Source organism: Leptonotus elevatus, chromosome 1 (genome assembly GCF_054856555.1).
Source record: "Leptonotus elevatus isolate MCC_2025b chromosome 1, RoL_Lele_1.0, whole genome shotgun sequence".
Classification (NCBI taxonomy): Eukaryota; Metazoa; Chordata; class Actinopteri; order Syngnathiformes; family Syngnathidae; genus Leptonotus; species Leptonotus elevatus.
The window spans coordinates 25,293,531-25,309,226 of NC_141239.1; the positions used below are offsets into that span (position 1 = coordinate 25,293,531).

A 15,696-nucleotide genomic window follows, 5' to 3' on the forward strand; every position below is an offset into this window, starting at 1 on the left:
TTTGCGAAAAACCAAAGAAAAAGTTCCAGTAGTCACATTGTACCTAAATGTAATGTTACTAGATGTGATGTTAAAATAATGATGCTGATCGTTGCTGTGCACCCTTAACTTTATTTCACAGTACTTTGTCTGAAAGCAGATTACATAGTATTAAGAAAAAAAGAAAAAAAAACACATTTTTGTGCTCTTGTTTGTTTTTGATGCACTTGAACAACTGTAGATCTTTCTAAAGGTTTTTGTCACCACTTTAAAGTCTTTATAATACACAAGTGCTACAATATGCAGTAGAAAAACACATTGCTAAGTAGCTAAATGAACTAGAAATCTCCTGTAGCTCTCATTGTATATTGAAATGCTCTTTTTTTTAATCATTAAAAAAAGACAAAAGGAAACAAAAAACATCCAATCATCAACAGTATCAATGCTGTAAATTAAACAATTTTTTTTTTACAGTTGTAACAGAAGATATCTGAACAATTCTTAAGGCGTTTGAAATATCGAGTCAGGCTAACGTGTCATGAAGTGTTTACGTAATGCATCCGCGTCGGGCTCATGGATGGTTCATTTCACACGAAGCACAAACAAACATACAAGAGAATATGTCAACAGAACCATTGATTGGAGCACTAATCCCAACACTTGTATAAGGTTACATTTTTCATCCCTCTGGTCATTAATTCCAAAGTATTGATTTTCTCTAAAAATATATGCACTCTCACAAACAAGTAATACATGATTTAAAAGTTACATTTCACATCCTCACAGAAGGAGATAGATTTTAATTATTTTTTTAAAGACAGCAACTTTAAAAATAAAACAAAACAAGACTGTCCAAAATGATCCAATTGTTTGCGAATATGAGTCGTAATGATGCACGTCGCCCAATTTTTTGTGTGTAGAAAAGGAGCGATGTGAAGCTGAACTAAACTACTGTGTCACCAAGCTGACATTCATTTATGTATTGCTCATTCATAAATATGCAACAAATCCCCTGCCCATGAGCCCGCGCGGAATCAGCTCTGTAAACATCCTTTTGACGCGTCAAGTCTGTAAATTCACTGCCAGAAATTCATAATATACAAATTCACAGCCAGTAAGTCAGAGGAGTCCGTTTTTTTTTCTTCTTCACATTCTCGAGCGTTAACTCTAGCGTGTTGATCGTCGTCCATCCGCTAAGTAATGTCCGCAATATACTAAAAGACATAACAGCCTCGCGGTTTAATCAAATGAAGACAAACTCTTTCAGCAAGCAACAAGGCCCATCGGAGGAACAAACCTACTTTCCCCGCATTTATCACACCAGATCATTATACTACACTGGAAGCAAGGAAAAAAAAAACATTTGTTCATCGCCATGAATAAATACTTTCCGTAAAATATACATAAAAGCTGCCATAGACACGTCCGAGTTTTTGTATGTTACATTCATCCATCAGTCTTGCTATAGCAGGGAAATGCTTTCGCAGTCATTCTGCTTCCTCTTCATATATGATCATTTAGTCTTCCAAAAGCATACGCTGCAATTGGATTCCCTCCCACCTCAATATGTTTTCCAGGAGCAACTTGTTGCAAATATAAAAAAAAATGCTCATACCATTCCCAGACGTGCAGGAATATTGTAAACAGTTTTTCTACTTTGGTCATAAAATTAGAAATGCCTGATGAGTGAGACCTTCATACATAAAACAGATTAAGACTATGTTCTCTCTCTCTCTCTCTCTCTCTCTCTCTCTCTCTCTCTCTCTCTCTCTCTCTCTCTCTCTCTATATATATATTAAGTATAAATACTTGTAAAAGTCTGAAAGGAAGCAAGGAAAAATGAAAACAGTTTAAATGTATTGAATTGGGACATGCTTATCCTTACTTACAGACTTACTGTAGCTGTACGACTTTAAACCTGGTTCTGGTAAACGGCTTTCAATAAGTCCCAGCATGTGTGTAGATAAAAATGACCAAATCTGTACATAGATTATGTAATATATAAACGAAATATAATATGCTGTATTAAAAAAGTAAAGAAAAGAAAAAAGAGTCCAGGTCAACAAAATATTGAGGTTTCAGTAAACATAGTTTCATAGAGTAGTTTCATATTACACAACAGCAAATCCACTTTCACAGGACTTGGCCATGCGATACCCAAAAACCGATAATCCATTGTAACGTACATAATATTATTTAGTAGTATATTTTCTCATTAATAGGTTAACATTTTTCCACTCCATGAATTCTTTACACAATATGACAAATATGAAACAATCCCAATTCCCCCTCACAGTCAAAAGAGAATGTGATACATATGTGATTTGAGCATGAAAGAATCCATTGATCGAAAGTCTGACGAGGTTCTTGTGTCATTTCTGCAAGATGTGGTCCGGTTAAAACAAACCAACACAAATCTGAGGAGGTTATGATTTATGCTGCGCTGACACGCCTTTCCAGTAGTCCAAAATATCATGCAGGTCCTCATCCTTGGCAAACTGCACCTTCTTACGGAGTGCGTGGCCCGCCGCCATGTATTCGTCATCTTTGTGCCGCTTTCGGTGGAGTTTGAATCGCTCCCAGATGCTGTGTGAAGGTTTGCAGTAGTACTCTGGACTGGAAGAGTAGCTTAGGTTGTGGTACTGAGCTGGCAGCTGAGAATAAGCCAAGTCTCTGGAACGGGAGTGTGAGAGAGGCTCCAGCATCGGCGACTTGATGCCGTCCGGTCCCTCCAGCTCCTCGATCTGAGTGTCGGGATAGGAGTGGCGGTGGTCGCCGTACTGACGGATCTTCTCGGCCTCGGCCCTCAGGATGGCGGCGGCGGGTGTCACCGTGAGGATGGTGTCCCCCGTCGGGGAGGTTTTCTCAATGTACCTGGATTCGGTACGGTAAGGCCGGGGGCTTCGCATTCCTGAGGCTGTGCTGGGCCTTTTTGGCGAGGCGTCAGAGGACCGATGTCTCTGCAGGGAATGGTGGTAGCTGTCCTTGTATGGAGGGGACAGGAGGCCCGATTTATTCTGCGGCTGCTCAGATATGAGCACCAACTGGGGCTCTGCATTGGAAACGGCTCCAGATCTTACCCCTGGATAAGAAGTGGAGTCTGTCTTGAGAGCATCAATGCAGTTGTTAATGATCTGGTTGACTTTATCAACCTCCTTTGCAATGGTGGAAATTTCAGCCACAGAGCCCTGGCTATTCCCTGCTATTCCCATGTCACAGTCCCTGCGTTCGTGGTGGTCCAGACTTCGCACCTCCATGTAACTCCCCTTCATCATTTTTGGAGTATCGCTTATTTCTTGAAATTTGTACTGATCCATTTCACTTGCAGGCGGTAGGTAGGGCATACGGGCCATGCTCTCCCCAGTCAGCAGTTGTTTCTGGGACATGCGAGAAATAGTTCCACCCTCCAGTTCTGGTCCATATTTCAGTTCCATTATGTTTTTCTTCAGGCTCCCTGCCTTTTTGTGCTTTTCGTCTTGCTGGCGCTTCCGTCGCAAGCAGTAATAAATCACCCCTAGAAAGATGACCATGCTGAAGAGGCAACCCAAAATGGTCATGATGTAATGAGTGGCAGTTGCGTTGCTCGCGTCCCTCGACTTGCCCTTCCAGGGCCCGGTGGTGATTGTCAGACAAGTGTGGTTGTGTCTCAGGGAGTTCCGAATGGAAACAACACAGTATGTGTAGTTTGTGTTACGTTTGAGGTTTGTCAGATCAACGTCCTCCTTGAATTGTTTCAGGGTTTTGATATCTGTAAAAAATTTGTTGTTGTACAGAACCAGGATGTACATCTTTTTGTACGGATGAGGAATCTGAACCGTGATGGTGGCGCCCGTACTCGACACTTGCTTCAGTTTCATCAGTGGGTTGGCTTCCACTTCATTGCTGGTTGTACTGATGTTGTTGGTAATTATGTCCTCTGGTTCTGTTCCTGATGGACAGTCCTCTAGCCCACAAAGGTTAAAGTCTGGTGGGGGTGTTGTGGGTTCCAATGGCAATGGAAAAAATGGTGTGACGTAGTCATCGGTGCACACGGTGGTGAGCATGTGTAGAGCATTTCGATAGGTGGGATTGTTTGGGTTCTGACTTAGAAGACTGTAACCAGACACGCCACTCGGCGAGTCGCAGACCATCCGCTCGTTTGTCCTGTTGGGGAAAACCGAGAGCCACTTGACAAAACCAAGCAGTTCACAGGAGCAGTTGAAAGGATTTGTGTACAGCTCACAGGTGGTCAGCTTAGTCAGACTGGCGAACGTGGAGCCGTCCAACTGCTGGATGCGGTTCATGGACAAGTCGATGTTCTCGATGTTGAAGCATTCCCAAAAGGCATTGGGTGTCACAGTCTCAATCAGGTTTGCCTGGAGGTAGAGGTACTGCAGCTTTCCAAGACCCCTGAGGATCCCCTCTGTTAAGTTGCGTAACTTGTTGAAGCCCATTTGAAGAACTTGTAAGTTAAATTGAGCGGAAAAGGCACCGTCCTCTATGTAGGATATTTCATTCTTGGTCAGGTTCAGGTAGGTCAGGTTGGCAAAGCGACTGAGGGCAGAGTACTGAATACTTTTAATCTTGTTTTCATTCATACGAAGGTCCACAATGGTGCTGTTAATGTGCTGCGGGATGGCCTCGTAAGGCGGTTGATTTTGGCTACAGATCGCGAGCCACACAAAGCCCTTTTCGCCCTCGATTAACCAGCAGTCTCCGCTGACTGGACCGACGTAAGTCAAATAAACAATGGCAGCAGACCAAAGCAGGGCGCTGCTCGCCATGCCAGCCATCCGTGCCTCGCTTTGAGTCATGTCTAAGGAACACAAAAATAGAGAAGGCGACGTTGCTAGGATTTTCAATTCAGCTGGAGCGATCTTGTTTTCAGGACCAGAGGGAGTCTGTTCAGCCGTCGCCTCGTCATGGATGGAGTCTCATTCATTTAGATTTGCAGACGGTGTACTTGTGAGGATTTCACCATCTTGGACTGATTTGTGCTTTTTGTCTCAGAAGCAAACATTTTCGTAAGGTCTCATTTTAGTGTTTCTCCAACAGTCTTCCCCTTTGCATCACTTTCTTCCTAATGGAGGGATAACCTGCAACACAGAGATGTAACGTCAGTTAATCTTCATCAAGATGACAAATATCCATCTATTTATAGCTTTGTGCTCCGTTATCCATATATGCTTCGCTTGTTCGTGCGCCGCCAATTATTCCTTAACGCCATGTGCGTGGCAGACTATTAAAACAAACTATCGACCAATTACCACTTGACAGTTTGGGGAAAAGCAAAGTCCCAGTTGTCTCGCCATTAACCTGCACACTGTCAGATGCAGGGCGGCCAGCGTTTAGACACCGCATTAAATCAATTATATAGCACGGTGTGCAACGGCGCGCTGGATCAATGTGTTTAGGGTTTCTATCTGACAAGCTCAATGCATAAAGCACTTATTTGTGTGCAGAGGCTTATCCCGGAGAAAAAAGGATCTTGTGTACAAGTCGGGTATTGGTGGCTTGTGTGAGATCAAGTCTTTTGCAAACCGAATCACCAAAATAAGCGCCGCAGTGGATTAGCTCTCTTCAAATTAAATGTTCCACATGGTATTTGCTTTCAAAGTTGAAGCTACGAAAAGCCTTTTTCTTTTATCAGCCCATTAATGTCTTCTATGAAATTGTTAGTGGAGACCTAAATATTGAGTTTTGGGGTCTAGTGTAGTTCACATAACAAACAATGTACAGATACCAATACCAGGCAAGTAATTTTGTATCTTAACCTCTGCAGACTGAACTGAAACTGACACTTGGTCATGTTTATATGCAGTTTAACTAAACAGCACTGGGGATAGACATTTGACTATCACCTTGATTTAATTTAATTACTTTTTTAAAGTATTGTTTTTAAAAGGATGGGACAAACTCTCTGAATGTCATGGATTCTTCCTTTTCACCGGAATAATGCTGGCCTGGCCAGTTTTCCCATAGCATGAACTGTTGCTCAGTGTTTCACAGCTGATGCCATTTTGGACTTCTTTAGATAGCAAACTACTCGAGACAGAATTTGCCTCTGCTGACAGCCAGCAATCTTTGATTATTATCGTAGCATTGACATAGATTCATTCAATGATGATTCATGACTGACAACTGATGCAAGTCATTAAAAGAGGTGTCAACACAAGTTAATGGATAAGAGGGTATCCCATGACTGGTAAATTGCTTCATATCGATTTTTGTTGGGGGGGGGGGGGAATGGTTAATGAAAATCTTTTTCTCATTTGTCTTTTGATTTGCCCATGCTTTGCGTCAGCAGACCACTCAATAGAGCTGCCACTACTTTATTGAACAGTTCATGGGATCAACATATTCCAAGGAGGTCCTCTACGGTTCTGCCATGAATGCAGGGGTACGATTACCAATTGATTCCTCCATCGACACTATTTGGGAAGAAATTTTTGTTTTTCATCAGTATTCATTAAAATAATGGAAATTTAAGATATAAACCAATCTCATGTTACCTTAGCTTTACCTTTTTTTTCTCCAATGCTAATGAGGAGACAATTATTCTCAGTGCCTTCAGTCATTGATGAGCCAACTAATCAAAAGGAACTTCTCAAGAAACAGTAGTTGTTGTTTGTCAATGTGTGTCCTGCAGTTGCCTGGCGACCAAATGGATGGATGGTTGTAATCTATAGGCATTAGTTACTTTATTTAGTTAAACAAGAGGTTGGCAATATTGCAAACAGTATGATAGACATTGCTATTTTAATATATCCTATATCTGACTGACAGCGTCGATCAAAATTATCTTTGTAAAATCTATTATTTTATGGTGAGAGAAAATATAGGTTTTCTTTTATATATAAAGGTGATGATGCACATCCACGTGGGCGGACACAGGGGGTGTGCGGGTGCTTAAAGGACACGCTTCCACACAGCAGAGATAATGGCACCATCTGAGGAGAGTCAACGTGGCAGCGGAGTTTAACATCATCCCTGCTGTTACTTGACCTTTTTCATGTTGCGTGGTGATGACAATATTTCAATAAATTTCAGAATGTTCAGCAGGACAGAGTGGCACAGCTTTTCTATAAATGTATTTCATGAAAGGCTTGTAATGACTTTAGCGGGCTGCATTTTGTACTCTTATAAAACCATGATTTTGACATTTGTACTCGAAATGACCACAGGTGAATTGCTGTGGCATTTGGTTTAAAGTGAATGCGTTTTGGCTCAAATCAAATGAGGATGCAGTATAGTAAAATTATGTTTAGAACACATTGGTGGAATTGCCTATTAAATATTGTTACGCAAAGACGATGCACTGGATCAATTGGCGTGATTATCTGAAGCTTAGCCGTGTGTTTAACACAGATTTGAATTGGCCTTGAGGGAGAGATTATACTTTAAATCAATTTCTTTTTTCCTTTTCATAAATGTTTTACTGTTTACAGGGATTCTTCATCCCCAGCTTCGCTTTATGATATATGATTAGGTATAGGTTTTGTACATTGTTGATTAATATATATATATATATATATATATATATATATATATAATTAGGGATGCATAATAATATCGGCAATTATTGACCAATTTGACGTCATACAGATAAAGCAGATAATAAAGAAATCCGCCGACAATAATAGACGCCACAGTGGTCCATCTGTTGTGGTTGGGGCTCAAGTTGTGCCCAACTCCTCAACCCCTCCCCTTTTCTATGGTAGTGTCGCATATTTGTGACGTCATAATGCGTGCAACCTCGTGTTCACGGAAGATACATCATGGCGAATGTGGCCTTTCTTTAGTGTGTCTCCCCAAAATTTTACCCTCACAGTTTTTTGTTGCATTTTTAAAACATGACTGTTCTGTTTTGGTCAACTCAAAATGAGTAAATCTGTCACCCTTATAAAGTTTAAATAAAAGTCTTCTAAATTTGAAACATTACAGCGAACAGGGTTGTTAACAACCCTGCCAAATTTGAATGATTAAAAAAAAAGTTTAAAGCACTCTACATTTGATAACAAGTAACCACACGGGAACACAGTCGACGTCAGCTAGCTAGCGGCTAGTGTTAGTGGCTAGTAGCCGCTAGTTGCAAACGTTTTCAGTCAGCTAATACATCATGAATAGCTTGAGTCGGGTAACAATTTCCTCTGTATCCAAAGAGACCAAATGTAAAAATGTGCAAAGCTCCGATTATGTGAAAGGTGACAGAAGGCGCTCATTCACTATTTGTTATGTCCCACTGCTGTCTCCAAACTGGCATTTTATTTCAAAGCTGTTGAGCTTTAGTGGCTTTATATTTCTGATAAAGTTCATCTGATACTAGAATTCACATATGGTCGTGCTCTTCCTCAAGGCTGTTGCTTTGTATTGTAAACATCAGCTCGTGCACCAAAGAAATTTTGTTATAGAGCAGGGTAAAGTGCACTTCAATGTTTTTTAAATATTGGGCATTGAGATGTACGAATAAAAAAATGTGGCGGTCAACCGCATGAGTGCAGATGGAAGTAAAAAGGGAGAAATGTGGTTATTGTAGGACAACAATGCCAAAAGGCTGCCATTTGAAAGCACCTTCAGGATGACAAAAGAGCAGCAGTGGAGGAGAACTGACGAGAAAAAGAACACTTGCAAAGCCCCCGAGGGGAGACATTGGGTTCAAATAAAATGTTCCATGAAATGAGTATGAAAAATACATCTCTGTAGAATATCTGCAAAGGCAAAACATCTCTGACAGGGGAGCGGCGTTTTGTTATTAATGCCGAGTCTGCGACCTTTCACGCAAATAGCGAATGCTCGGAGGCGACGCTTCGGCCGGCCCCGGAACACTGGTGGCATGGCGCCGGTGTCACAATATCTTTTTTAGAGTGTAAATGCTTTCCGTTGGAGCTCAGATGTCGACTTCAGAATGCATTGTGTTTTTTGCTCGGTGGTCGACTCTGCTACTAAGTCAATTGAAGCCATGCGTCAGTTACGCTTGATTTCATAATTAGAGCAACTAGTCTGTTTTGTTCAAGACTAAACTCTTTTTTTTTTTTATTCAATCTATCGAAGCCTAAACTTTTATGCAAAAGTCAGAAACATAACAATTAAAAAAAACAAATTGTTTCTTTAATCCAACTTCCAAAACAATTTGTCTTTTGCAAATTGTATTGGCAGCTTCAATTTTGACTACTCAACATTTTGGTAACTGTATTCCCTTTTAATTTTGTTTAGTTGATTAACGTTATGACCTTGTAGGCACCCCCCCCCCCCCCCACACACACACAAGTAGTAATGCTTGTTAACTGTAACATTTGTAGCTCACCGCAATTGAAGTACTGTACTTGGAAATTCTAATTCAAATTACAAAAATTACAACCTTAAAAATGTACTTTTTTGAAACCTTATTTTGGTGATTTTTTTTATTAAAAAAAAGAAAATATTCCAACTATTAATCAAAGCATATTCACTATTGTCTTAAAGGTGCTTTATGGAGTTTGTGACTTTTTTTTTTTTAACCCGCGACTGCCACCTCTGGCCTGAAGTGTAACTGCAGCCTCTGTCTCAAGCTTGTACAAGCGAGTATGTGCGCTCCAATAAATCTTTTGTGGGTTTTTTTCTTTTCTTCTTGGAGTCTGAGCTGGAGTTTGGGCAATGCTCGAAGGGTTTATTTTTGTTTTGTTTTTTCATTTTTCAGTTTCCATCCCAATTGTGTCATACATTAACACTAAATGTCCGCGAAGCGTAACTTCCCCTTCCACCACTTGACCCCTCTCCACCCCCAAGAAACTGTGGAGTGTTTGCCCTGAACACTCCACACTGTAGGGAAGATACCAGCAGATAGTGGCACAGTTAAAAAAGTCAGGGCTCGTTGCACTCATCTGGGCAGTGGTGGAGCATGCATGATGTAGAACTGGATGTATGGCTGGAAGGACGGATGGATGGAGCGATGGATGGATGGACGGACGGATGGATTTTTATATGGTGACGCTTTTGGATCTGGCTACACAAGAGGGCCAACAAAATATCAGACACAGCTCTGTTTTATTAAAAGCCTGACATTCCTCAAATCTGAGCATTATTTTTATAAAATCCAATTTTGGTTGTGGCAGTTTTGTGTTTTTCATCGTCTGAAGACCGACCTACTTATATTAATTACATTTATTTTATCCGCTCTACAAAATCTGTGAGAGACGGAATTTTCTTCTGGTTGTCCAGAACCCCAGACCTCGGTGCACTGACGGAATCGTTTTTCTCCAGGGATACACTTTGGAGAAAATAAAATCTCCTGCTTTTTTTCATATAAAGAGCACATTTGTATGAATGCCAAAGCCTGTAGCTTAAAAATGCTCAACAAACCCACTAAGACTAATGGAAGTGCCTTAGTGTCATACACATGTTGCCATGATTGTAGAGTCCGACGTTCAAATGAGTCTTGTGCATAGCCAGCGGTGTTTGTAGTCTTATGAGGGCTTATTTGCCACCAAAGACCCACTATCCATAATGGCAGCAATCTGTACGGTCCAGTGCAGCCGGCCAGAACACCCGAGGCATCACAAGTGAGTGTATTCCCCTATCAGAACCAGGCAGCCATTCCACAGGCTCACTCGCTCCTATTCAGGCTTTATGCGCTGGGTAATGAAGGCTTTTCTTTTCCCTTTTCCACTTGTGTGGATAACCTATTGAATCCTTGCCTTTGAAAAACCATTCAAATGCCGACTTGTACTTTTCTGTTGGAACTGCACAAGGCCCAGTTGGCTCTTTAATGTGAGAGGGGGTGAAAGGTCTACAAAACATCACAGCATGAAAAAAAACATCACAGCGTGAAAGGTCAGTACACCCTGGATACAAGATGTGGCACTAATGAGATTCAACACATATTTGGAAAATATTTTGTTTATTGTTTAGTTTTGACTGGTACTGTCAATCAGAAGAGTAAACCAGTAGGACAAGTCATAGTTTAATTTGGATCACTCACATTTTGAGTGGAGCTATATTAAAAAATGGTACGTCTTTTGCCCATTTTCACCCATTTTGACACATGTTTTTTTTTCTCCACATACATTCAACATCATTCAAAAACAGTTACAGTGACTTTGTCCATAAAGACAATAATAAACAATTGGTGGCTGATACATTTCCATAAATTAATAAATGACTAAAAGTAAAAATAAAAACGGCTAGAATTTTTTTATATTAATATATATATTTTTAAGGAAATAAAAACATATATATATATATATACACACTATATATATATATATATATATATATATATATATATATACACACACAATATATATATATATATATATATATATATATATATACACACACAATATATATATATATATATATATATATATATATATATATATATATATATATATATATATATATATATATATATATATATACACACTATATATATAGGTATTTCATTTTTTTATTATATTTTTTATATCCGTTATTATTTTCACTTTCAGTCATTTATTTATATATTAATTTTCTCCAATGCAAGCCGGCGAGACTTCCTTGTTTTTTAAATTATTATTATCTATTATTTTTAACACTATACAGTGTTGGAGTAACACTGGTTAAGTGTGAAAAAAGTGACACTTTGAAAAGTGTAAGATTTTACACTCATTGGTGTGGACAAACAAAACACTCTTCTTAGAGTTGGATTTAATCTAACACTGGTGATTTTCCTGTGTATGATGGACATTTCCAACCAAAATGTTGTTTTGATCTGTAAAACTTAATTTTTCTAATTTTGCGGTTGGCACAACTGAGTGAAAAGTGATTCAATCCAAAACGAATGGATTCCTCTTCAGTTTCAGGTATGGATCCTTGAGCCTTTTTTGTGTGTCCTGATATGATAGACATGCCCAACCAATTCTGTGTTGATCAGTAAAACTGTTGTCATGGGCTATTTTTTTTTCTAACTTGCCAAGGGCCACTGCTGAGTGAGTTTTGGGGGCTTGTTTTGGACTCACCTAAAATACCTACATTTTCACCATGATATACTCGCTTGCCAAAACTGGTGAGTTTTGATCCCTTTGGATAACAATAAACTGATTCCAAGAGGGCCCGAATACTTGGCAGTGTGAATTTCTGTGTGAGCATTGCGTAAAAGCATCTGCTGTATTCAGCAGCCACATTGCGAACGGACGGCGGTCAAATAGGGCCACTTGTACGTTGGGTGGGTGGCACCGGTGTTGTAAAAGTGTCAGTTTGATAGTTGGAAGCGTTATAGGGAATCTATGAGTCACCTCCAGTGTTCCCTTGTGCTGTCTGGCAACGGTCCCCCGCCCCCCTTGCCAAGAAGCCGAACTCCAAAATGAAACAAGCAGCCAAACACATCAGAAATCTACAGCGTCTCCCTGCACTAATGACAGGATATTGCATGCACACCGAGTGCCTCTGCAGCGGCAGCTCGCCTCCATTTGCACAATGATGTTTGTGGCCGTCCAAACAACATGGACGCGCATACTCAATTCAAACTGTTCGCTCCTTCCTATCTGCAAGTGTCTACAGAGGCTGATATCAAAGCATCTGCTTCTTTCTTTTTTCTTTTTTAATATAGTTTGAAGCCCATCCCAGTCTTGTTGCGCCTGTGTTTCTTATCTTGTGCTTTGTGGCGGCGTAGGTGCCTCAATCTCTGCGGACCCTTCTCATCCATACCAATGACTGCCCCCTTTATTTGATGTCATTGAAAATGCAGCCACCTCTCGCTGGGTAGAAGAGACGGCCGAAAGAGAGGTGGGGGGAAGAAAGCAAAGAATGGGAAAGCAGAAGTGGCCAATCAATTGAGTTGAAATGGAACTATGGCTCTCGGGGAAGGAAACATTGTGCTCATCGAGGTCCCGAATTGCTTTTGGCGGGGGGTGACACAGAGGGCGTGCGTGCTCCGGTTAAATCAACGCATATTAAACTGCCGCATTTATCACAGGAGGAGTGAGGCCTTGAACAACAGAACGGCTGTTTGTTCAAACCTTACACTTGTTAAAGTTGAGCAAATACATGTTATTAAGTTGAACCTTTTAACTTTTAGCTTAGCACTTTTTCTCTGAGGCTGTCTCATTGAAGTCAATTGATTTTGTTCCACGCAGTTGCACTTAAATTGGAGCCAGTAGGAGCTTCCGCCACTGAATTTATCACATGACCCTGCTCCTCCTCTGACCCTGGGGAGGAGAGGAAAGATGGAGATGCATTGGAATAGTAATAGGCATCATGCCACCTGTGTCACAGTCAAAGTGGGAGGTCCAAATACTGTAATAATAATTCAGTACCTTTTCTTGTTGTGAATCACATTTTGCTGTGCAAAGTAAATGCATGTTACTACACAAGTGTAAATACGTAAAAAAAGAAAAAAAAAAACACAACTGAGGATAATCAGGATGCCAGTGAAGTTAAACAATGCGGATTTGTCCATTATGTTTTTTTGTTGTTGTTTTTTTGTTTGTTTTTTTGTAGCTCTCTGCGCTACTAATTCAAAAGACCACCCTCTACAACAGCGCTCAACAGCCTTTTTGAAACTGAGATCTACTTCTTGGGTACTTATTAACGAGAAACGCTACCAGTTTGATACACACATCTGAAAGAAAAACAATTGCTCAAGTTATCTTTAATCATGCTGTTATCTACCCAAGAGCCTTTGCGTGAATTATACGCACGACTTCCAGAATAAATCAAAACCGGTGTTTTGTTTCCATACATGGTTTGCATGAGTCCACTTTCTATGACAATTAAAGACTTTATTAATGTGGGAATGGCAGTTCCTGATAATCAGGCTTGGGGAGTAACGGAATACATGTAACTGTATTCCTTTACAGTTACAGGAAAAAAACAAACATGTAATCAGATTACAGGTACATTTATTATAAATGGGGATTACTTCGAGGGATTACAGAGAGAGAGAGAGAGAGAGAGAGAGAGAGAGAGAGAGAGAGAGAGAGAGACACACACACAGACAGAGACACAGACACACACAGTCACACACAGACACACAGAGACACAGAGACACGCGCACACACAAAGAGCGCGACAGAGAGCGCATGCCCACGCGAGTGGGACCCATGCTACATGTCGGGAGGTGGGAACGAATGAACTGACTAGTCGTGTCCTCCATACGCGGGCAGTTTGAAAAAGCTTCACGGACGGGAGGAGGAAATGGCGACCGGTATTCACTGGAACTTACTCGGAGCGAAAGTTTGAGCTGAGAGTCCAGCGGCATGCTACGCGCTGTAGCTTCTTGCTAGCTAGCCCGCTAGCCTACAACCATAATGTGAGTTACACCTTCCAAACAAATCTTCCTCCCACCAATTCACTATTTAAACATCATACACAACATATACACGGCTAAACTTGTGACTGGGATAAAAGTTCATTTTGCAGTTGATGTCACGCATCGTCATCCTCATTGGATGACAATCTATCTATCTATCTATCTATCTATCTATCTATCATTGACAGTTCAAAAACAGCATATGGACATCAATCAATCAATCAATCAATCAATCAATAGCCTACATGCTTTTTAATTACACAAGGATTTTTGCTATTTGTAGGCTGCCCAAGTCCCTATTACTAATGGCAAGGGCACATTGTATAGAATATATATTGTGGTGATATTTATTTTTATTTTGTCTGCATGAGCATACTCGGTATTGCAGTAATCCAAAAGTAATAGTTACATTACTTGAATATTATGGTACTTGGATTACGTTACTCTCTACATTTTTTAGCAGGTAACTTGTAACGGAATACATTTTAAAAGTAACCCTCCCAACGCTGCTGCTAATGTAGCAGGGTCGTAGGATGACATCAAAAAGAAGCCAGGGACAACGTACTGCACGTTTGCATGTTTACTGAACTCTGTTGGCAATGAGAAATTTGTTTCAACTTGATGTCCTCTTCATCCAGGTGCCAGTTCAAAACATTGCTTTTGTAGTCACACAGTCAACTTCTGCTACTTTGTAACAAATGCTAGCAGCGCCACAATTTCCCAAGTTGCGCAACAGCGGCTTAGAAGAGGGAGGGGAATAAAAATGTTCAAAATATATACTGTTACAATTATACATTGGTACGAATATTTTGTTCATGGTATAATAAAGTCTCAGAATAATTAGGAAACAGATAAATATCACTATGCGCTTTATTTCTATCTCTATCTATCTTCGACAACTGCCCACTGCTCTACAATGACACTAACCAGTATCAGTGGTAGAGAAAACAAATTGATGGAGTAATAGTTCCTCGGTTAAAATATTGATGAAGGCTTTCCTTCCAACGATTCTTCAGCTTGGATTTCCCCCCAAGATAATTCAATACATATCGCTACATGAGGGGGTGCCATGATATGATTCAAGAACTGTATGTTTTAAAATGGAATGACTCACGCTTTTAAATCAAAACCAAATCGGTTTTCGTTCAAACTCTAATTTTTATTTAAGTTTAGAATGGTTTGTCTTAAAACTTTTATTCAGATACATTTTTATGTAACTTTAATGTGCAATATATTTCATTATCATCAATATTGAAGATCAGCATTTTATTTTCCTCTCTTTCAGTGCAGTGCTAATGTTCAAAATGTGTTACAGCAGTTTACGATTATATCTAATAGGATTTTTAGAAATGAAATCTCCACAAACATTTGGATTGCTTCAATTTGTATATCCTGAAATCAAGCTGCAGAGCAAATGCATCTTTTATTTATCTCTATCTTGTTAATGTAATGGCCTACTTTAACATTTGTGT

At 40.0% G+C, this 15,696-nt stretch overlaps 1 protein-coding gene across 1 annotated transcript in view; it reads right to left on the minus strand.

Annotated features, from left to right (window-relative positions):
• Nucleotides 1-91: 91 nt before the first annotated feature.
• Nucleotides 92-15,696, minus strand: part of elfn1a (extracellular leucine-rich repeat and fibronectin type III domain containing 1a) — a 95,538-nt gene continuing 79,933 nt past the window's right edge. Inside the window, exon 3 of the mRNA XM_086093040.1 lies at nucleotides 92-5,054. Within this exon, the coding sequence (XP_085949166.1) occupies nucleotides 2,406-4,772 (2,367 nt within the window). The 5' untranslated portion in view covers nucleotides 4,773-5,054 and the 3' untranslated portion in view covers nucleotides 92-2,405. The remainder of the gene's footprint in view (nucleotides 5,055-15,696) is intronic.